Source organism: Anguilla anguilla, chromosome 4, assembly GCF_013347855.1.
Source record: "Anguilla anguilla isolate fAngAng1 chromosome 4, fAngAng1.pri, whole genome shotgun sequence".
Classification (NCBI taxonomy): Eukaryota; Metazoa; Chordata; class Actinopteri; order Anguilliformes; family Anguillidae; genus Anguilla; species Anguilla anguilla.
Genome location: NC_049204.1, coordinates 64,584,202 through 64,608,133, shown reverse-complemented (window position 1 = coordinate 64,608,133; position 23,932 = coordinate 64,584,202). Strand labels below are relative to the sequence as shown.

General features: G+C 50.9%; 1 protein-coding gene across 3 annotated transcripts in view; it reads right to left on the bottom strand.

Annotated features, from left to right (window-relative positions):
• Positions 1-23,932, bottom strand: part of adcy1a (adenylate cyclase 1a) — a 63,584-nt gene that overhangs the window by 8,924 nt on the left and 30,728 nt on the right. The window contains exons 5-14 of one of the 3 annotated variants that reach the window (XR_004764670.1): positions 21,878-22,005; positions 14,736-14,894; positions 13,880-14,021; positions 10,730-10,885; positions 7,353-7,547; positions 6,307-6,404; positions 6,072-6,156; positions 3,793-3,882; positions 2,752-2,982; positions 1,716-1,866 (exon numbers count right to left, since the gene is read on the bottom strand). Coding sequence is in view for 2 of the 3 variants with exons in the window: in XM_035412076.1 (XP_035267967.1) it covers positions 1,716-1,866; positions 2,726-2,982; positions 3,793-3,882; positions 6,072-6,156; positions 6,307-6,404; positions 7,353-7,547; positions 10,730-10,885; positions 13,880-14,021; positions 14,736-14,894; positions 21,878-22,005 (1,461 nt within the window). In the remaining variant the exon portion in view is untranslated. Of the gene's footprint in view, positions 1-1,715; positions 1,867-2,725; positions 2,983-3,792; positions 3,883-6,071; positions 6,157-6,306; positions 6,405-7,352; positions 7,548-10,729; positions 10,886-13,879; positions 14,022-14,735; positions 14,895-21,877; positions 22,006-23,932 lie in introns of those variants that run through there. The other 2 variants (XM_035412076.1, XM_035412077.1) reach the window with 2 other exon arrangements.

Here is a 23,932-nt window from a genome sequence, read left to right as displayed (position 1 = left end):
GTTCCACTCTTCAAAATTCATCTTCACATTGTGACAAAAATACACAAAGTATGCACACCAAGTGGTCCTATAAAGAATTTGTTTTTATTTTAAAGATGAAATTATATATATATATATATATATGTGTGTACCCGAGCGTGGAGCTCGGGTTCAGGGCGCTAACGCTCCGCGCGGAGCTCGGGTTCAGGGCGCTAACGCTCCGCGCGGAGCTCGGGTTCAGGCCGCTAACGCTCCGCGCGGAGCTCGGGTTCAGGGCGCTAACGCTCCGCCGGGCCCTCTCAGTGCAGGCCCGTTACCTCAGCCCGTTAGCCCGATTCACCGCCCGGGAGCGACCGCACAAACGCGCCGACTCGGATCCCTGCAGGCGACTGGGATCACCGCGGGCGACCGAGCCCAGCCACGCCACGCCAATCACGCGCTCGTTAATAACAGCCGCCACACGGCCACCTGTAGCACCAAAAACGTCTTTAAATTTAATTTCCAGTTACCTCTGCAAAACAAACAACAAAACAAAAAAAAAAACGTTTTTGTTTTTTTGTGTGTGTGTTTTTCTCTGAGACTCGATGGGAGAGCGCACCGGGCCTGAAGAGACCGGTTACAATCCGGAATGTGACTGTAAAATATGCACGCCTGTCCCCACCAATCGCGTACGAGCGCGCCCTCGCACTACCATCCGCCCCCAGGGCAACCTGTCCTCGCACGGTACGGAGCTGTGAGCCGGGAGAACTCGGGGCGACTGGAGAGCCAGGAGTCCTCTCGCCTCACACCGTAACGAGAGAGAGAGGGAGAGAGAGAGAGAGAGAGAGAGAGGGGGAGAGAGAGAGGGGAGAGAGGGGGAGAGAGAGAGAGAGGGGAGAGAGAGGGGGAGAGAGAGGGGGGGAGAGAGAGAGAGAAAGAGAGAGAGGAGGAGAGAGAGAGAGGGAGAGACAGAGGGTAGAGGGAGAGAGGGGGAGAGAGACAGCGAGCAGGGAGAGCGAGAGGGTGGGAGAGAGAGAAATAAAGAGGGAGAGACAGAGAGAGGGGGAAGAGAGAACAGAGAGGGAGAGAGGGGGAGAGAGAGAGACAGCGAGCAGGGAGAGGGAGAGGGCGGGAGAGAGACAAATAAAGAGGGAGAGACAGAGAGAGAGGGAAGAGAGAACAGAGAGGGAGAGGGAGCAGGGAGGGAGAGAGAAAAAGAGATGAGGCAGTCAGGCAGAAACACAGGCCCACGGCACTGACACCTAAGCGCAAACACGGGCGCTATATATAGAAGCGGAGCGGCCACAGCGAGAGCTGGCCACTCTGACCCATCCTGCCCCGTCCCCACAGAGAGCGCGGAGCACGCGCCAGGAGCCGCCGTCTGTGTGCCTCTGCACTCACATGCGCTAAGACACGCGCAGGAAAACACACAACACGCGTGTGCGTGTCACAAAAACACGGGTCACACAAACACGACACGCACTCACACACACAGGGTCACAAGTACCAACACACACACAAGCTAAGCTCACAAACACATAACACACACACACACACACACACACACAGACACACTTAGAAATACACATACGCCCAGAGGTCACGCATACACTGTGTGTAAACAGGTATGCTCACATGCAGACGCGCACACGCACACACACACACACACACACACGCTCACACACACACACGCTGACAGCACGCAGAAGGTTTCCAGGTGTCGGAGCAGCGGCGGCGGCGGCGGCGTACGGGCTCACCTGCGCGGCCCACAGGTAGTCCAGCCGTAGCTTCAGGTCCAGCTGCCGGGAGTGCAGAATCAGCGCGCTGGCAAACAGCAGGATGGCAAAGATGGGCTCGTACCCGCTCTCGTACCCGCGCTCGTACCCGCGCGGGGAGACAAGCCCGCCCCTGCGCACACACGGGCGACACACGGGCACACGTGTGGATCTCAAAACACTCGCTCCGTACCAGGGGAGCACAGGCCAGCCTTCTCACAAGACCTGTCTACGACTCTACTCACAGGCCAGCCTTCTCACAAGACCTGTCTTCTACTCTACTCTACTCTACTCTACTCTACTCTACTCTACTCTACGATCACTTCAGTACAAACACTTCACTATAAAAAAATAAAATAATAATAATAATAAAATAAAAAAAACTGGCAGCAGAATATCTTGGCATATTGATTCAGAGCACCAAAGACTGTATTACTTCAGTAAATATCAATATCATCAACCATAATAGCGTCTCTATTACTCGGCTATCATCTGCCTCAGATCCAGGACGATACATTACGATGCACCTACAATCTTTTACACACCGTAAACAAATGTGGGTATTCGGCCTGCACTGGCACACAGGAAATGCAGCAAAATCTATTAAATCCACTTACATATCACTTACTACAGCAGCTGACTACATGCTGAACAGTGGCTAGTGGCTGAGCAGCCAGTGGGCTCACACAGATTAACCCTCTGATGAGCAGGTTTTTATCAGAATGTTTATTCAAAATTCCAGGTCAGTGTTCTAGAACTCCACTGCTTTCAAATGGCCAGCAGAGATTGTGACATCAGCTTCAGAGTGTTGTTGAGTTGAGTACAGTAAGAACACACTGAGCACATATTTTGTGGTCTCTCATCGCAAAAGGGTTAAAATGTATTGCGCAGAACTATTTCTCCGGCAAAGCAATTTCCCAGCATGCAGCAGACCTGCTGGCCCCACGCTAGCAACCGGATGCGGGGTCGCCACGGGAGACGACGCCTCTCACCCAACGGACTTCCTGAAGCCGCTGACCTCCAGGACGGTGACGTACAGGACGCTGAGCAGCAGGAGCAGGACGATCTTGGGCAGGGAGGAGACGCGCAGGAAGAGGGCCAGGGTGAGCGTGGCGCCGGCGCAGGACAGGAAGGCGTAGGGGGCGCTCTCGCAGGGCAGCGCCAGGGCGGTGCCGTTCTCCCCCCGCGGGTCCGACCCCGAATCCGGGGCGCTGGAGTTGCCGCCCCAGGTCCAGGGCAGGCAGCTCACCTGGACAGGGGGAGGGACGCGTGTCAGGCCTGGCCAATCGCAGCCGAGAAACTGTTAAATAAGCTGGACGATTGTAAAAAAAAAAAAAAAGATCTGCACGCTGCACGGATTGTCCCACAGACCACAATCGGCCAATCCAGATAAAACAGAGGAGCAGAGGGTCAGTGGATGTTGGAAATGTTCACAACTGCAACGCCATGTCTTTGTCTATAAGGGGTGGGGGTGAGAGGTAAGGGGGGGGGGGGGGGAGTAAGGATGATGCCATCTATTACAGTTATGGCCACGCAGATTCAACAGTTTGCAAACTGCATGGATGGACACATCTACGTATCACAGTCCACTGGCACCCGATCCAGATACAGGTCAGTGGGCACCTGCTTCAGGTGCCGCCTGATTGGCTGTCACAGTCAGCTGACTGGGGCCCAGCGAATCAGGTCTTCCATCAAGACTTAGGGCCCCGCTCCACGGGGCTGCTCACATTTATTCTAGCATTTTACTGAGCATACGTAGTGCTGTATTGTAATAATCTGGGAGGATTAAATAAAAGTGCGTCCTGCGAGTTTAAACAGGACGGGACTGACACTGTGGGCTTTGAGCACCGTGAGACGAGCCTGACCTTTGCAATACACGCGCACGCGCGCCGCACGGTAAAATACCAGCGACAGCGCAGTCCGCTCCATTAACATCCCCGTCTGATTGGACAGCGCCGCTAACGCTAGCTGTACACGGCGACACACGATGATGTATGTCTGTGTGACGTTCATGGCCACCTCCCCCCACCCCCCCGCGGCCCACTACTAGTGGACTCACCACACACCCCTGAGCCACCGCGTAGACCAAGAGCACCAGGATCACGCACAGAGCCGTCCTGATCCGGATGGTGAGGCAGCCTGGGATACACTGCGGAGAGACGGGGGGGTGGGAGTGAGACAGAGAGAGAGAGAGAGGGAGAGAGAGAGGGAGAGGGGGTGGGAGAGAAGGGGGGGAGAGAGGGAGAAAGAGAGAACGAGAGAAAGAAAGAGAGAGAGATATAGATATTCTTTGTCACAAAGCATTGAACAGTCTGGGAAATCATAATCGAATGATTATGTAAACCGTTTGAACAGTTAGAGTCACTACAGAATGTGATCTGTTGTTGGCAACATTTATCCTTTTTGCTCACTTTAACTGGAATCATAATGCATTTTTAAAAAATCTTCTATATTTTATAATGCAAAAACGGGGACTTCCCAGGGTTTTTTTTGTTGCTGACATTGTTCTTTTTGTTCTACCCAATCTCTCGCCTTACGTAAATCGAAAAGGGGGGTCCCCAGTCCGTTAATATTCAGGTAATCCGCGATGCAGGTTGCCTGGTGACGCGGGAGGGTAAGTACTGAGACGGTCGGGCAGCCGGTCCGATGCTTCGCGACGGGTTACTGGGCCACAAGGCCATCGCAGCCCCAGTGCTCACTGCGCAGGTCCCTCCGGTCACAGCGCTGGCCCGGACACGTCCGCAACGCTCATGAATCAGTTTTTATTTATTTATTTACTTATTAATTTTTTTTATGGGCTAGACTCAACTTGCCTTTTTTGCGGCAGCCACAGGGTATGTATGTGTGTGCGTGCACATTTGTATGTGTGCGTGTGTGTGTGTGTTATGATTATGCTAACTAATAATACATTGCTAACTGATCAACAGCCGTTTCTCTGCTTTCCTCTTGCTATTGACCCATTGGCGCGTACGTGAACCCACACACGTGTTTTCAAAACAGACGCTTGGCTCTCTGACTGGGATTCCTGACCAAAAAAAACGGGCTCGCTTGACTTCATTAATCTCTCTCTGCGATGTCTCTCTCCGCCCCACCATTAGCCCTTTTCACACGGACCATCTGCTAGCACAGGACGGCGTGCAAATGAGCAGTGTAACACGTAATCCAGCATGGAGGAGGACAGCGTGGGCTCCACTCTCCTGCGGTGCAGTCCCCCTCGACGGGCTGACCCAGCGGCGGCCAACCCCGTCCCTGGAGCTCTGCCATCCTGTAGGTTTCCATCCGAACCGTAAACAAAGCCACACCTTCAATTCAACAGCTAGAGATCGTGTTGAGCTGCTAATTAGTAGTGTGGCAGGGTGTTGCCAAATTAGGGTTGACATGAAAACCTACAGGATGGCAGATCTGCAGGAGCAGGGTTAGAGTTATAAAAAAAAAAAAGTGGCTTTTTTTTTTTTGAAAGCCGTGTGAGAACAGTGCCCCCTACTGGTCTGGAGGAGAACATGGTGGCATTCAGTGGAAATGAGCTCGAAGTCAGGGTTGCCAAGAACAAGTCCAAAGCGCAGGGGGGGGGGTGGGGGCGGATGGGGGAATTATCCTGGAGAACCCAAATGAATGCTGCCTTTTGTTAGCTCTGTTATTTCTTTTTTTTTTTGTTAATTTATTTATTTTGGGCTCGATATGCACAGGTGAGCGATGTTGACATGTTTATATACATCGTGTGACGTACTCTCAGCACACAGTGGGAGAAATGGACGTAGCACTCAACATTTATTAAGCCTTCATAGAGCATGAATATGACGCGATATTACTACTTTATAAAACATCTATAAGCAAACACACCACTTTAAACAGGACTGCTGTTCACTGATAGAGAGCATGCTTCATATTTGCAAAAATAAAACATGACATATCGTTTGATGACAGCTGAGATAAATCATTGCATAATTAATATGAAACAAAAAAATATTAAACATTCTTCCCGCTTTGTGTATGAAAATGTACAAGTACTTAAAGACCATCTTCAGTCAACGCTGCATCGTACAGAAGGCAGAAGCTATTTTGTGTGCATTATTACAAGGTGCACACACGCATATGCATGAGTACAAAAAAACACTTCTAAGTTTAGCAAATAAGGAAACCAGTGTTAAAAAATAACTTATTGGCAACTGAAAAAAGTGCATGTGTTAAAAGAAAAGAGCACAACAACGGAACACTGGAAACGTTACGCTAGCAAACTAAAGATTATTACAAAAAAGTGTATTAAGAATTAGTTATTAATGAAATAAATTTTAAAAAACAAAGGCATGTTTACAGGAAGCGTAAGGAAGCGGTTGTTACCTGAACGCTAGTGACATGCAGGTACATAATGCAAGCGAGATGGAAGCAAACGGAGAGCACCAAAAGGAGCAGTACCACCGTTCCCCTGGAGACAGAAGAGAGGGGGGGGGGGGGCAGAGTTAGTGCAGGGCAGGCGGCACTGGGGGCCGCAACGCGGCGGGGCAGCGAAGGCCAGAGCGGGGGGGGTGGGGGGTGGGGGGGGGGGCGGTTGCCGCGGTTACGGCGGCGTACGTACTGCGGGATTATCAGCAGGTAGACCAGGCCGCACAGCGCTGCAAGCGTCAGGGAGAGCACCACCGCGCTGGTGAAGTGCTCGTCCGGTATCTGGTGGTACTGCGGACGGAGAAAGGAGGAAGGGGGGGAGAGAGGGAGGGAGGGAGGGGGGGAGAGAGGGATGGAGGGATGGGGAGGGAGGGGGGGAGAGAGGGAGAGAGAGAGAGAGAAAACACAAAATGGTTGAATCAATAAGACAGAGAGAGGTAAAGCAAGGGGATGACATCGAGAGAGGAAGAGAGAGGGGGAGAGAGATTCCCTCCCTCCCTCCCTCCCTCCCGCCCTCCCTCACAAATAAAGCCGTAGCTTTAGAGCGGGTCTCTCAGATGATTTTGGCGGGCGGGACGTGGGCGGAGGAGGCCCCCGTTGCTCGCTCGCTCCGCTTCCGTCTCTCTCTCTCTCTCTCTCCCGCCGTCAGGGAGAGATCACAGCTCGCCGAGCCGCGCGGAAATAGCGGCCCCGAGCGCTTCTCATCTTCCTCGCCGCCGCCGCCGCCGCCGCCGCCGGCCTCCCGCGACACGCCCCAAACGCCCGCTCGCCGCATCGCTCATTTCCAACCAAACCCTTCCTCCTTTTTCTTCTTCCCCCCTCCCCCACTCCTAAATTTGGGATACGCGGCCACCGTGATGTCCCTGCGTCAGTTTGGGAACAGACACACACAAGCGCATGCCGTCTTCTGAAACACCGGCTTGGCTGGCCACCAGTTACGCTCCCAGGCGACCACACTGGCAGAACACTGGCAGCGTGGGCGGGGAGACCGCTGGTGCCCTAATGGCCAGAGGGGGCGCTATCGTGCAATGTTCAAAAAGCAATCAAGAGCAGCTCTGTAAAGCTGGTGGGACATGGAAAACAGCTCAGTAAACAGAAATATTATATTGGAGAAGTTTCACTGACCGTCAGAGAGAGGGGGAGGGGAGTAGTGTCCCCCTGTCACGGCCGAATCCCATTGGGCCGCGGGGACGGTGGGACGGGGGTGGGGTGGGGTTCAGGGGGGCGGCGCTCTCTCACCTTGCTCTCCCGCTCGGCGCGGCGGTACGTCAGCGAGAGGAAGTGCAGGTCGGCGGTCTCCGACTCGGTCTGCCGCGCCTCGATCAGGCGGCTGATGTAGCGGTTGACGCGCGTGCCGGGCGAGAGCTGCACCGCGCCGCCGGAGAACGAGGTGCGGGTCCTCAGCTTCTCCGAGGCCGTGCGGAGCGCTCGCCGCTGGGGGGGGGGGGGGAGGCAGGGGGGAACAGAGGGGAGGTTAGGAGAGAGCACTTATCTCCTAAAACAACAGGCTTTTCCCCCCACACCGAAAGCTGAGATCTTCCACCCCGGTGTCCTATGAGAGAGCAGCAGGGCATTCTGGGATTTCCCCCCTGCGCTTAAAATCGATCGATCAGCGCGATCGATCACGCAGCTGACTCGACTGATGCGGATTCTCGGGTTTCGAAATGGCTCTCGGGTTCTAAAGCGTACGCGAGAACGAACGCACCCCGCCCACCCGCCCCCCCGACCCTCCCCTCGCCCCCCCCCGCGGCTCTACGAGGCCAAACAGCTAACACCGCCAGCTCCAGAGAGCGAAACGATTCCGCGCGAACAGCTGGCCTGCATTAACGGCATCTTAATAAGTGTGACGATGGCAGAAATGCACTGCTGGGCGTACGGGGGTAGAATGGAGCACAGAGGGCCTTTTCCTTAATTACAGCAGTTGTGCAGTTCTTATTTTTAAAAGTTATTTATTTATTAATTTTTTTTTTATAGAGAAAAACTCGTACAGATGCAGGCGACGCCCGCCACCCCATGTCACAGGAAGCAAAGGGTCCATTAAAGTGTGAAATCTTCATCATTCAAGTGTGAAAACACTGGAAAATGAAATTGAGGTCACTGAAATCCTCAATGTCTTTCCTTCCTCCCTCTCCCCCTCCCCCTCCCCCTCTCTCTCTCTCTCTCTCTCTAACTTTCTCTCTCTCCATCTCTCTCTCTAACTCTTCCTCTCTCGAACTTAATCTTGATTAACTGAAAGCAGAACGCGGATATTAAAGCCATTATATCAGAACTTCCAAACGGAACAAATTCCCACGCACAGACCAACTTTTTTTATGTCTCTCTCTCCTTTTTGTTTTGTGCCAGGCATTAGTTGCTTCGGGGCCCAACTGCACCAGGAACGGGACGGGGGGGGGGGGCAGGAATCGCAGAGGACAGAATGTCCTGGGCACGTCTGGGGGGGGGGGGGCACATAGTGTACCGTTAAAAAAAACCCGCGGCGGGCAGCGGGCGTGCCAGACAGCGTGGCGGCACGGGAAACGCCACAACACGGCGACTCCGAGCTCTCTGATTGGCCACAGAGAGCAGGAACGAGCATGCCCATTGGACGGAGGAAGCCTGGGTAAAAGCTGTGGTTAATTAACTGCTCTGTGTTCCCTTAACGCTGTGAGCCCGGAGAATTGCTTGTCAATGTAGACTCTTGTTTGTGTGTGCGCGTGTGTGCGCGTGCGTGTGTGTGTGTGTGCGTGTGTGTGTGTGTGTTTGTGTGTGTGCGCGTGTGTGCGCGTGCGTGTGTGTGTGCGTGTGTGTGTGTGTGTGTGTGTGTGGTGTGTGTGTGTGTGTGTGTGTGTGCGTGCGTGTGTGTGTGTGTGTGTGTGTGTGTGTGTGCATGTGCGTGTGTGTGTGTGTGTGTGTGTGTGTGCGTGCACATGTGTGTGTATGTGTGTGCGTGTGTGTGTGTGTATGTGTGTGCGTGTGTGTGTGTGAATGTGTGTGCATGTGCGTGTGCGTGTGTGTGTGTGCATGTGTGTGTGTGTGTGTGTGTGCGTGCGTGTGTGTGTGCATGTGCATGTGTGTGTGCGTGTGCGTGTATGTGTGTGTGTGTGTGCGTGCGCGTGTGTGTGCATGTGCATGTGCATGTGCATGTGTGTGTGTGTGGGGGGGGGGGGGGGTTGGCGGACCAAGCAAAGCAATCATGGACAAACAGAAGTTTTGCTTTTCCCAGCCATTAAAATGTGACCGTGCTGCACGTGCGGGGGCGTGACGCATGGGACGCTGCTTTTTGAGTTTAATCAAAGAGACACGCTCACTGCAGGGGTCAAAGGGCACCGGCCTCCTCCTGCAAAAAGCAGCCGACACATCAAACTAAACAGACCAACTTCCTGCTGACACAGACTGTCCATGTGTCACAAAGCAGGAACTCACAATCCCGCCTCGTTTGGGCTTTCAGGCAACTATTTCTGCTCTCTCTTTTTTACCTAAACTATCTCTGAAAAAATGAGCCGTTTTCCATTGCTGGCAATCACTTCGCCCCTCCGCCACTTCCTTCCTTTATTCAGATAAAAAATTATCATTAATATTATTTTTTTAAACGTAGGTGGGCAGGGAACTGATGCCACCGGTTTGATGGCTAGTTTCTGTGCTGTCACACCATTCCTCTCCTCACACAAAGCTGCCGTAATGCGCCCATCAGCATCAGACAACGACCCAATAAGCAGATTACAGCAAACCGAGCTCATATGGAAAATCATCATGTGAACAGTGATATATATATTTTTCTCATTCTCCTGTAAAGCTAAGCTTGTCAGCAGTGCTTACTGTGTGTTTCACAGTGGGCTTTACACACAGGCAAACTCTGGGTAAAAAAACAGCTGAGGCAGATAATCCTTGTTACTGGGACCAGAGAACGGCGATGATTCTGAGGAAGGTCAAAAGCAAGAAAGAAAGGGACAGAGATAGAGAGAGAGCGCTTGCATGTGTGTGTGCATTTCTCTGTGTGCATGTGTGTGTGTGTGTGTGTGTGTGTGCATGTGTGTGTGTGTGCTCATGAGTATGCATGTCTGTATGCCTGTGTGTGTGTGTGTGTGTATGTAAATGTGTGTGAGTCCAAGTTAAAAGCAGGGGTCTGCAGCTGGGTCACATGTAGCCGTGATGTCCCTGGTAGCGCTCTGGGCTCAGTAGCGCCGCGATGCCCTCTGAGCGCGTGCAGCTGCGGGCAGCTGGTGGGATTAAACCCCTCCGAGCCCGATTAGGACGCCGCCCCCACAGCGGCTTTCGCTCCGCCGGCCGCAGGACGCCAAATAAACGCTTTAGCTGCTAAGGCCACGGTTACTCCAGCAGGCCGACGCCCAGCGACACGCGAAGCGGACACGCCATGCGCACACGGACAAGAGAGACACGCGCACGCACGCACACACGAGAGTCCTAGGGCACCGACGCGCATGCTGCGCAGACACCGCACACGCTCTGAGACAGACACGCTGCGCAGACACAGCACACGCTCTGAGACAGACACGCTGCGCAGACACAGCACACGCTCTGAGACAGACACGCTGCGTTGTGCTGCGTACACGCTGATAGAGAGGGGTTGCGTGCGCGTGCATGGGTGGGTACACGCGTGTGCCACCGCCGCCCCTCACCTTGTCGTCGTCCTCGCAGGTCATCACGTTGGAGAAGGGGATCTCTGCCTTGAACATCTTGCGGCAGTGCATGAGCTGCACCAGCAGGTAGCACACCGTCTTGAACTTCATCCGCTTGGCCGGCTTTATGTCCGAGAGGATCAGGCCGGGGAATATCTGCCGTGAGAGAAAAAAAAAAAATATATATATACACGCACGAGGCGTGACAGGGGTGGGGTGGGGGGAGGGGGGGGGGGAGAGAGAGACACAGACGGGGGTTAATGGATTCAACATCAGGCTTCCAGGATCGCATGTAATCAGGTCAATCCGGGCACACGTAAAAGCATTTTTCAATGTTTAATTCCGTTTAATTCCATACATTTATTCCCTTTTAAGTGCGGCACGCTTGCAAAGACGTAATCTGGACATCGATACAAACTGATGCACGGTCTCTTATATCGGAGTATAAGGCCGGGCATGCAGGGCTGCACTCTATCTGATCTTTAGCAGATGAAAAGCCAGTCGATGAGATTTTGTAACAACACGCGCACACAAAGACACAAAGACACACAGTCACACACACAAACACACAAACACACACGCACACACACACACACACACACACACACACACACACACATACACACATACACACATACACACATACACACATACACACACACACACACACACACACACACACACACACAAACGTTTCCTTTCGATTGCCTCTTGGCAGGTGTTTTCGGGCCCCATGGAAAGATCTCACTTTGGGCCCCCGTCTCCCATCCCAATGCACAATTACAGCTGATTTTTTTTGAGGGCCCCCGTCAGTTAGGGCCCATGAAATCGTGCGAATCTCCACCTGCCTCTCCCCCCCTCCCCTCCCCCCACACATGAAGCTAATTTTCAGGCTAGAAAAGCAAACGGGTGACACCTGCAAGGTGTTCGTCGCTGGGGACAGAGCTGCGTGTTTCGTAGGTCACACCTCATCATAATCGGCCTCGAAGATCCGGAGTATAAAAATGTTTTTAAAAAACAAGCCTCTAGCTGCTATGTGGGGTGAAACATTGTGATAACACTGTTTTAGGGTGATTCGTAAGAATTTGCAATCCCTTAATAAGCAGGACATAACCTAGCATAACCACTGTCTGAATACAGTGGTCTTTGGTTTTAAAGTGGTAAGAAGCAACACAAAGAATCAAAATGATTTTCACTGTTTCATCTCCTAATGTGACGGTACATTGCTTCATGTGCGGTTAGACTCACTCTTGCTAATGAGAGTAAGAAAAGACAGAGCAGCTTGAGAAAGGTAGTTAGGGACCCTAATATTCGGCCCGTCAACCAATCGCGTCAGTGCCACCTCTCATCCCGTGGTTTTTGGGAGTCTTGCCCCCCCCCCCCCCCCCCCCCGTCTGAAGAATCATAATTTGGACACATCAAAGGCAGCTTCGCTGGAATTAAGCGAGTTCACAGCCCGCGAATGAGTGACTGAAGCGGTGTCAATCCCAGCATGCACTGCAAAAGAAGTTCGTTCTGCGGAATGTCTCTCTCCTAAGCCACTTAGCGGGGATTTGTCAAACAGAATTATTCAAAATCGGCGAAAACTACAGCGAGAGTAATCCAGATCGTCTCATACCGGTTATTCATATATGAATTTCTTGATAAACCTGACCTTGCGTTCACTCTGGTACAGTAGGTTAATCTTCCCTTTTAGATCTCTAACATTTTTCATCTGACAATCGCACTGTAAATACTCCTCAAAACAAACATTACCGCGACTACTTCTGCGACTACTACCTCCCTATTCTTCCGTGTTACTTTGCTACAGTTCATCTCTTTATCGTGTTACATACACGTGCACATTGAGTGTCATTTAACCTGCTGGCCTCATTATCAATATGGTTTAGACTCCACATAATCAATAAGGGGTGATCCATTAAGCAGCGTGATAGAGGGTGATACACTGACACTGAGCCACTCAACCCACTGAGTCACTCAGCCACACTCAACCCACTGAGTCATTCAACCCACTGAGTCACTCAGCCACACTCAACCCACTGAGTCACTCAGCCACACTCAACCCACTGAGTCACTCAGCCACACTCAACCCACTGAGTCACTCAGCCACACTCAACCCACAGAGTCACTCAGCCACACTCAACCCACTGAGTCATTCAGCCACACTCAACCCACTGAGTCACTCAGCCACACTCAACCCACTGAGCCATTCAACCCACTGAGCCACTCAGCCACACTCAACCCACTGAGCCATTCAGCCACACTCAACCCACTGAGTCACTCAACCCACTGAGCCATTCAGCCACACTCAACCCACTGAGCCATTCAACCCACTGAGTCACTCAGCCACACTCAACCCACTGAGTCACTCAACCCACTGAGCCATTCAGCCACACTCAACCCACTGAGTCATTCAACCCACTGAGTCACTCAGCCACACTCAACCCACTGAGTCATTCAACCCACTGAGTCACTCAGCCACACTCAACCCACTGAGTCATTCAACCCACTGAGTCACTCAGCCACACTCAACCCACTGAGCCACTCCACTGCACAGTACCGCTGGAGAGACAGTCTGCTGAATCACAGGCCGATAAAGAAGCGCTTGCAGTCATTCACCTGTCCAGCACACAGGCAGCAGCTCACGATGAGCCACAAGGGGGGGGGGGGGCGGGGGGAGGAAGGTTCAGGTTCGGGGAGCAGAGGGGGACAGGGGGAAGGTGGGGGGGGGGGGGGGGGGCTATTTTAAGCTCTGACAATCCCACTGTTAGGACCCTGTCTGCAGCAAGGGAGGGAAAAAAATCAACCAGCCACAGCAGCTGTCCTCAAATGACCTGAAATCTGTTTTCTCGAGCCAACCTGGCGTCTGCTCTGAGTTCAGCTTCTGCTCTCACGGTTTCGTACCGTGCGACGCAGGGGGGAGGGCAAAGGCCCTTCAGGAAAGACCAAGACGGAATCCCCCCAAATAAAATTGCCACAGTGGCAAAAATCTGTCCCCATGAATGAATGAATAAATCAAAAAAAAAAAAAAATGAATGTACAATGTAATGCACAACATACAGTACACACTGCACTTCCAGGTCATATTTCAATTTTTTTTTTTTAAACTGGTTTTTTTTGGGGGGGGGGGGGGAGGACGGCATCCAGCACCTTCCTCCGGTGAGACGGCACGATGAAGAAGGTCTCGATGTGGTGCTTCTGGAGGAAGGCGTTCCTCTCGTGCCCGTAGCCTGGCTCCACCTCGTAGTCCCCGTTCAGACACTCCAGGGTGGTCCGGGTGATGTGCACCTTTCTGTTTTTGGGGGGGGGGGGGGGGGGGGTACGATACAGTTACAATTGCATTTCTGTAACTGTATCGGACAGCAGGCGTGTGGCGTGTGTGCATGTTCCTGTGGCAGGATGTACTCGGACGAGCAGAGAACACAGAGAGAGTGCAGGAACACGCAATTACAAGAACATGCCTGTTCACTGGCCTGTAAAAACAAACTCAGAGAGTCCAACACCGCGTCAAGCCTGGGCTAGAATCCCCAGAGGGGAGGCGGCCCTGCCTGTGATGTGTGACCCAACAAGCTGTTCTGCACAGAGGCAACAGGGATACTCCTGATGCCTATTGCCTCTGCTGTGCATTCGATGCAGGGGCATGCATTGCATGCATGCATGCATCACACGCATGTTCTGATGCAGGGGTGTATGCATCTTCTTACATTACAGGCATTTAGTAGACGCTCTTATCCAGAGCGACATACACATCAATTTTTTTTTTTTTACATAGCATTTACACTGCATCCAACAATACAGCTGGATATATACTGAAGCAATGCAGGTTAAGTATCTTGCTCAAGGGTACAACGGCGAATTACCTGGGAATCGAACCTATTACCCTTTGGATACAAGACCAGTTCTTCTCCCATTATACTATGTTAAACTATACCACACTGCCACATTACATTATGCTGTCTTCAGGAGGGTGCATCACGTAGGTGTCCTGGTGGACAGCTCTACTGACCCAGGCAGTCCGCCTGCCTCCATCACGTTGGCCAGCGTCACGTCGTTGGACCAGACGTCGTACTGCCACTTCCTGAGTCCCAGCACCCCGCACAGCACCCGGCCCGTGTGCAGACCCACACGCATGTTCAGGTCCACCTCCGTGGCCTCTGCCACCGACCTGGGGGGGGGGGGGGGGGCGGGCGGCGGAGAGAGAGAGAGAAGGGGAAAGGGCAGAGGAGTGGAGAGAGACGGGCACACAGAGAGAGAGAGAGAGAGAGGGGGGGGGGAGGATTAATCATCTACAGAGGGGCCCACACAGGCAGTCCTGTGGATCACAGTCCAGGAATGACCAAATTAGGGTAAGTACAGTTACACCAATCACAGAGCACGCTGGTAAAAATCAGTTGAGGAACATTAATAACTATTGGAGGAAACTAGTTCCTGCTAGTACCCCAAGGGAGTAAGGAGGAGGAGCCAGGAAGTATCCACCAAAACTCCAAATTATCCACCAAATGTTTGTATCGTAACACTGGTCGTTACCAACAAACTATTCGACTGCTGGAAAGCTCTTGGTTTTCTACCATTGTGTTGATGTCACAACTGCCTGGTCCCCGTTTCATTATCAGTATCCAAGTCCAGAACATTCTGTTTGAAATCATCGGCTAACGCTCAGTGCAATCCAGGGAACGAGGTCATTCGACAACGTCAGCTTTTCGCTTTTTAAAAGCCGGGTCAAGCGTGCGGCTGGAACCAAAGCTAGCAGAAGCTAGGGACCAGGGTCTGCGTCCACAACACAGCCTCCCTGAGTCTCTTTCACGCGCAATTCTTCCTGAAAATCATTTTTTTTTATAGTTCAAGGCTCTATTTTCTGTACTGCTCCAGTGTCTGAAACGAAAGGTTTCTTGGCACACATTTACACCCCTTCATTCCAACCGAGTATCATTCGAATGCCGCAGGACACCTAAGCATTGTCGTTGAGCGTGTACATCCCTTTACGGCCATAGTCTACTCGTTTTATTAACGGATACTTCCTACAGGATAACGCTTTGTGTCGCAAAGCACGCATTATCTCAAGGCTATTTCCCACAAACACGACAGTGACTTAAAGTTTACTGCATTTAAGACTCCAGTCGCCTGCATAGGTCCCTCAGATCTCAATGCAATAAGACACAAGCTGGGGTTAGGTTGGAATGGTAGGTTTGCAGCTTCAATGAGCGACTGGGAAAAAAAAAAAACCACAGGGACAGTGTCATCCTATTGAGTCAGCATGAACCAGAATCCCAAAGGAATGTTTCCAGCACCTTGCTGAATCCATGCCCTGCTGAAGCCAGGCTGTACTAGATACTGGATACTGTGTACTAGATACGAAAGGGCGCCCCCTACCCTGTGCTAGATAAGGGTTCCACCGAGTGTATATATTAGCAGGCAAAAGTTTTAGATGGAAAGACCTTTTAGATGTAATGCTGCCGGGAGTTTCCTCCAATTCTTTTGCAGTTGACACCGACTATAAAACCTTCTGCTTGGCAGAGACCTCTATGAAGTCACTAATATACAGACCCAATCAATTTAGTCCACTGCAATTTAGTTTACAGCTGGAAATCAGCATGTTCAACATTAATTTTTTTTTTTTAGGGGGGGAAGGGAGGGGGTTGCTGGGTTTTACCTCTGCCTATTCCCCTTAAAGAATGATGAACCAGTTCTTACATTTCTTAATTTAATTTTTTTTTTTGCAAACACATGTGCTTGGAGGAGATAAGGCAGCGGAAGGAAATCACGGGTACTTTTCGGATTTGAAAGACTTCCTCAGTTCCCTCTATCCGCTGTCTCTGTGCAGAGCTGTGAGCAGGGGGGGGGGGGGGGGGGAAGGGAACTTCAAAGGGAGGAGAGAGAAATCTGCCGATCATCCTGAAAGGGGGGATTTGGAGCGGACAGAAAGGGAGAGGGCCCTGATTAAAGCGTTTCGGCGACTGCCGCCGCGGATAAGAGGGACCAACCGACACCGAGAAAAAAAAACGAGAAAAAAAAAAGGCCTTTTCTGAAAATACCACCACACTGCAAGAGGAAAACGATCCTACCCCCTCGCCTACTGTCGTGGGATGGAATCAGGGCTGGGGGTCAAATATGCATTTGTTTTGGATTCAAATACTTTTCTGCGCTCTATTGATCTTGTCTGGTGCACTGGAACCAATGAAATGCTCTCAAAAAGTGCAAAACCCCACCCTTCTGGTCATATTTCCCCACCTAGCCTGCATCCATTGGGCATTCATATACTCAGATCACTGTTGCCTAGTGACCTGAAAATCCATGATGTCACAATACTTAGGTCCTCAGGTTCTATGAGGAGTGACCACAGTACTGATTGGTGCATTCCCCTGCACACAAAACACTGAATATAACCGCACTTTGGTCCATAAAGAGCCACCCATTGAAGAAGGTCCTTGATTGGTCAGCCGGAAAAAACCACCCCGCCTTGTTGTGTCCTTCGGTTGGTCAACTGGATCACAGCCACACCTTGCCCCCCCGCTAGCCCCTGAGTCTATTCACTCAGACAGTAGCCACGGAAACGAACGGTTGTCGACCAACGGTTGTCTGTTCTGGCGTGCAGGCAGCCTTGTCCCTATGCAGAACACTGCGGCGATGGTCCGCTCATTTTCAAATTATGCAGCACGCCATGCAAATAAGAAAAATGGTTTCATGCTTTAGAGGCGAGCATTAAAATGCATTTCTCGCCGTCAAATGAGATTCTAAAATCCACACTGCTGTTACACTGCCTACTAGGAGGGAGGCACATTAGGCTACCACTCCTCAGAAGTGATTCTCCTGCCTGAGTTCCCTTTTGAAATAATTACCAACTTTAAGCTCTCTCTCTCAGTCCATTTGCATATTATTTCTGGAAACATTTTCCACTTGGCAACATTTGTGAGCTTCCGCTGCTATCCGCAAAGAAATTAAAAACACGTCCCTCTAGCCAAGTTTGTAGCACAAAAACGCAGGAATGATTTTACATAAGCCTTGATATCGATAACAAAGCACTTTTCCTTTCAAATCATGAAAGTGAACGCGACACACAGAATGTTTCAGACGATTGTGCCCGAACAGGACAATAAATAAATAAAAAGCAACGAGGTGATTTATCTCAATGCAGCGGTTATGGCCAAATGAACTTGACATCAGATGTTCTGACGGGAACAGACAGTGCCGATCGGACGCACCAAATCCTGATTATAATATATCCTGCATCACAAGCGGGCAGGGCAAGCGCATGTAAAATGCATCCATGGATGGTTCCAGGTGACCCAGATGTTTACACACAGTAAGAATAGCACCGCGCCGATGACTGCCAACAGCATCACGCCAAACCTCTGTTTTTTTAACGCTCGCTCTCGCTCTTTTTTACGCTTGCTTAGAACGCTACGTGGCACTCTCCAGCATGCGCTCTCTGCCAGACCTGGGTCAAATACGCATTTCTTCAGGATTCAAATACTTTTCTGCGCTCTACTGGTCTTGCCTGGTGTAACTGAGCCGGCCAATATGACCAGAAGGCGGGGGTTTGCACTTTTTGAGAGTACATCATGGGTTCCAATACACCAGACAAGATCGGTAAAGCGTAGAAAAGTGTTTGAATCCAAAACGAATGCGTATTTGACCCAGGTCTGCTCTCCACAGAAACGCAGAGGCTGTTGTTTTCATGCCGCTGTCCGCACGTCAAGCTCGCACAGACGTGAGCCGGAGGAAGACCTGACGTGTGCAGCTTTGACAAGCGAGAGACTGCGTCCAGCTGACCAGCAGGAGTCGCTGGCGAGCAGCGAGCTGTGATTACCCCTCCTGACTAAACCCTCCCACCCTGAACCAGTTTTTTGTTTTCATTTGAAAAAAAATAAATCACTTTCAGACTCACTGCCAGGAACAGAACTCTCTCACGAATGCTAGTCACCGTGGCAACAATTACAGTTACTGCCTTTCAGAACTGTTACAGAAAGAGTTGGATTTATTTATTTATCTATTTATTTATTTATTCATGTATTTATGTATTTATTTATTTATTTATTTATGAAATGCGAGAGCCGGTCCCTCGGCGTTTGACCTTTTGGGGCGGAGGCATCGCGGCGCACCTCCTTGATGACATTCAAACGGGCGGCGCGCCCGAGCCGCATTAATATTCAGCCCGCGACCTTCAGAGCGCGACCTTCAGCGCGCGACCTTCAGAGCGCGACCTTCAGCGCGCGAGCGGCCCGTTCGCGCAGCCCTGATGGGGGGGAGAGGGGATAATCCGTTTAAACGGCCAATCAGAAGCGCCGACGCTTTGATCTCGGCGGTTGAAAGGGAACGCCGGGCCGAGCCGCCGCGCTCGGCGGCCGCGCGTCGTCCTCGCCTTCCGCACCTCCGCCCAATTACCCCGCCCCGTACGCCGCGGGACAGGCGAGGCACGGCCCAAATGAGGCACGGCCCAGCCGAAAGCCAGCGGGGGAACCCGTTAGCGTTCCGCAGCGACGCCGCGCGCTGCTTTGCGCTGTACCGTCTGAACACGATCGTGAGCGTGTGCATGCGTGTGAAGCAGGGCGTTCCGGCAAAGAAAAAGAGCATCCGTGCTCAGCGAACCTACCCCCTGGGCAAATAAAGGTTGAATCAAATAAATAAAATCTTGGTATCAGTTTTTTCAAACAGAGCTGTAACGCTTCGCGGAAGTGCATTACAGAAATAAAAACAGTAAGACGCGTCGACACAAAACGAAACGGGGATAAACCACGCGTGAAAGATTTAAAGTGCGTCCTCCTTCTTAAAAAAAAAAGCCATGTTAATAAAAAAATAATATATATTACACTCGAGTGTCACAGGCCCCATTACTATGGCGGGTGAAATGCACTGAGACAGCATGCAGGAATAGGGGGCCACAGACGCGATCAGATGGGGAGATAGTGGATCGGCTGCTCGGGAAGCGACTCACAGGCCGGCTCGATTACTGATGTCTGATCTTTCCTGCACTTTCCAGATACACCCACCCACCCCCCCCCCCCCCCCCACCCCCCACACCCCAACTCTCATTTCTTTCCCTTTCTTTCTGTTTTTTTTTTCTTTTTTCCTGTTGTCATTCTGTTTTTTTTTGTTTGTTTGTTTGTTGCTTTCTTTCATTCTTCTCACTCGACATAAACATCAATCCGGTCTTTTCACAGCCTGACAATCTCTCAATCCGTGCGATCCGAGATTTGGGAACTGTTCAATTACTTCCACCCTGTGCGCCGGCTCGAGGACAAAAGCTCTGCCAAAATTGGGCCACGCCTGCTTGTTTTATTTAACAGTGTCTAATAATTAACCCTGCGGTGTTGGGCCCAAACGTTCTGCGTTCAGAGGACGGTCTCCATTTTAATTACCGCTCTTTGTCAATATCGTCTGAAAAGACGGCCAGGATTTTTTTTAATGGGGCCCAGGCTGCTCGAAACCCTGGTCTCTACGGGTTCGCTCTTCCTCACGGCATCCGCCTTGTTTCTCGGTTTCCATGACAACCACCCAGGTCGCCATGCTGAATCCCGTGTACCGTATGCTACTGCATGCGGCGTTAATGGTCGTCCTTTAACAAGTTGTACAGACATAAAGACAATTTGATCACACTTCACTTGACGTGGGACTTCAGAACAACCTAATATAATGAAAAGCCACACCCCTGACCAAGATACAGAACTGATATGTGGTCATGAACTATGTGATGGCATGCATTTTCACATTACTGACACAACATTATGACTTACATGGTTCTGTGAAAACCACCTATTATGAGCAGTTGTAATTAAGCAGTTATAACATCTGTACTGCACAGCATGTAGTCTTATTACAACGTTATATGCACTTAATAAGCTTGCTGTGGATGTCCTGCTTCAGTTAAAGTGTAACTGACAAAATGCCAGAATGTCATTACATTACAGGCATTTAGCAGACACTCTTATCCAGAGCAACTTACATTCTATCCAATTATACAGCTGGATATATACTGGAGCAATGCAGGTTAAGTACCTTTCTCAAGAGTACAACGGCAGTGTCCTAGCGGGGATTCGAACCTGTGACCTTTAGATTACAAGCCCAACTCCCTTTGGACCCCTTATTCTTTCTTCCTGAAACCATGACACATTTGCAGAACGTGTTAATATCCCTGGCAAGTGTATCACAGACCTTTCAGTCAACTGCCAGGCCTGACATCACTGGCAACCAGGATCTGCCTGGCTTCTTAGTGCCTCCACTATCCCGAATCTGGGCACTGAGCTTAACGAAGGATCCTGGAGACACGGCCCCGTTCGGCCTGGCAACGTTACAAAGCTCACGCAACGAAATCCGCAATTCCTGGCACATCCGCACAGGTGCAAGCTGACTAATAAACAATTACGTGACAGAAAGCCCCGTTGAAATTTGCGCGCGATTGCTACGCGGAGTCGCTAGCTGCACGCAGAGGTTCGGCGCGGTTGGCTTCGCGCTAATTTAGACGCGTCTCGTAGCGAGGCCGTCGTCTTCCATCACGTTGCGTTTTCATGCAGTCAGCTCCGGGGGAAGGGGCTTGGGCAGGGCTTGTTCATCATTTTGGACGAGAAAGCAACGGTGAAAGCAAGACAAACGGGCTCCGTACGTGAAAGGCGCAATTAATTCACCCACGCGGACGTGTGGTGAGGCACTGTAACTGCTGAGAACGAGTTTCTCCGATGCTTACAATCCCGGAATAATGCAGCCGAATGTATGGGTGTACAAACCCAGGGCCATAGCAGACCCATAGCCAGATAGCTACAATCCAAATCCAAAGTTACAGCATTTTTTAAATGAATAGGACAAAAATGACTAACATTTGGCAACATTTGGATGTCTATGACATCCTGCTATGGCAACTTGCACGGAGTCCAACAGGAACCACAGTGGAAGACATATACAGTATCTCTTGGTACATCCAGAGGGGGTACCTCCCTAACACATTGGTGACCCCCTCCCCCCCACTCCCCAACATATAAATACAGTGGACATGTTCCGGGTTTGGGTTCGCAGCACGATAGATCTCAAGTTTAGCACAACCTGTTTTAAAAGTGAAGCTACTCAAAATAGTTGCACTACAAATTGCACGTGGGCAACGACTCCTTTTTGCAAAGATGGCCCGGGGCTGAAATGTATCTTTCTTTTTCTCGTACTCACGTGATGGTGTCGATCATGTCCAGGCCCATCTCCACGCAGCAGTGGGCGTGGTCAGTCTTGGGCTGGGTCAGGCCAGAGACGCAGTAGTAACAGTCTCCGAGGATCTTGATGCGCCTGCAGTGGTTCTCCTGTCAATCAAAGAGCGTGGACGTTCATGATTTTGGCCTGCTTACTGCCCATCCATCCATCCATCCATCCATCATCTATATCTATAGGGTAGTGGGGGGTGCATGATATTCATGATTTTGGCCTGCTTACTGCCCATCCATCCATCCATCATATCTATAGGGTCGTGGGGGTGCATGATGTTCATGATTTTGGCCATGATTTTCATGCATGTGCATGCGTGTGCATGCATGCTCGTCTGCACGCGTTCATGTATGTAGGTGCATGTGCTGTATGAGTGCATGTTTATATCACGTATGGATGTACGTTCGCTTGCCTGTTTGCGTGAGGGCTTTGTCGACCTCACACTGAATCAGTGAGCCGCGGTACTGAAGTAGAAACCCGTCCTCTGTGTCTCACGGAAACCGTGCCTCTGCTTTTGTTGGGGGGGGGGGCAGAATCGCATCGCAATCTCCCGCTCATTCATTAACGAGCGACACGTGCCAGCGGTACAAAGAGACGCTCCCGTGAAGCACGTTCAGCCCGCGGCTACGGCGAGGATGGGGGACGCAAAACTCTGATCCGGGAGCAGTGGCTGATGGGAAATCAGAGGCCGGGCCTGAGAGGGGGGGGAGCAGATGAAAGCCGACAGGAAGTGGAGGCTCGCTTTTCCACTCCCGGGAGCGACAAGTCACTGATGTGGGAGGAGCCTGGAGCCCCAAGTGTGTGCGTGTCCTGGTGTGTGAGTGTGTGTGTGTGTGAGAGAAAGAGGGTCTGTGAGTGTGTCCTGGTGTGTGTGTGCATGTGTGAGAGACAGAAAGAATGTCTGTGAGTGTGTGTATGTGTGTCCTGGTGCTTGTGTGTGTGTGTATGAGAGAGAGTGAGTGTGAGTGTGAGTGTGTGTGTGTGTGTGTGTGTGTGTGTGTGTGTATGTACATCCCTACGCATGAGTGCATAATGCTAGTTCTCATCTCCACTGTAATGTTCCCCACCAATCTGCCATCGTCTGAGAGCAGCAGGGCCTGGCAGAGCTCCAGATCAGTCGGCACTGTTAATGAGGCTCTTATCCCCCTCTCACCCCCCGACTCCCCCCCCCCAGGCCTCGGCAGCTCACTTCCTGATTCAGCAGATTCAAACAAACACTGCCCCCCCCATCCCCCCTCACCCACAGGCCCCATCGCAATGGAACTTTAGCTCACATTCTGCTATCATCTCAACTGTGACCTCACAAGAGAACCCACACATCAAGAACACTGACGGTAGGCCAATGAGAAGGCCGCTCATAAAAGAGCATCTTCAGAATTAATTGGCAGTTGCTTTTTTTCTTTTCTGGTTTCGTCTCCTTGACGATGCGTTTCAGTACAGTGGAGGATCACTACCGTACGACACTCTCACTGCAAGACTTGATGGTAATATGGCCTGATGAGGAACAAGTACGTTTTTGGCTCTGTTTAATTCCCTCTCATTCATTTCTAATTGCAGAGAGAAGTTGGAGAAGCTCTCCTTAATTATCCCCCCCCCCCCCCTAAAAAAAAGGAGATTAAAAAAATCTAAGCCTAGGATGAATAAATAAACAGGTAAAGTAAAAATATGTGCGTAAATGACAAAATGTCTGTCAAAATGAAATACGGAACTGCGGGAAAAGTTTGTGTGATGTTGTGTTTTGACTGGATACATACGCTGTATGTTATTACACTTAATAATAAAAGTTACACTGATTACTTTTTCTTTAGCAGCTAAAGAGTTGATAGATTATTTATGGCTGGATATTCTGTTCACAACACACCTGAGAAAATGCCTGCAAAGATCTTCAAAAAGAGAAAGAAAAAAAAAAGATCTTAACACTCTTCACATACCTGTGCCCTTATTCACCCAGCAGCGCACCTATAGCTGATCATGAAACAGACACTACCTGTCAATCATGGCATAACAAAACCTAGGCCATTCCCA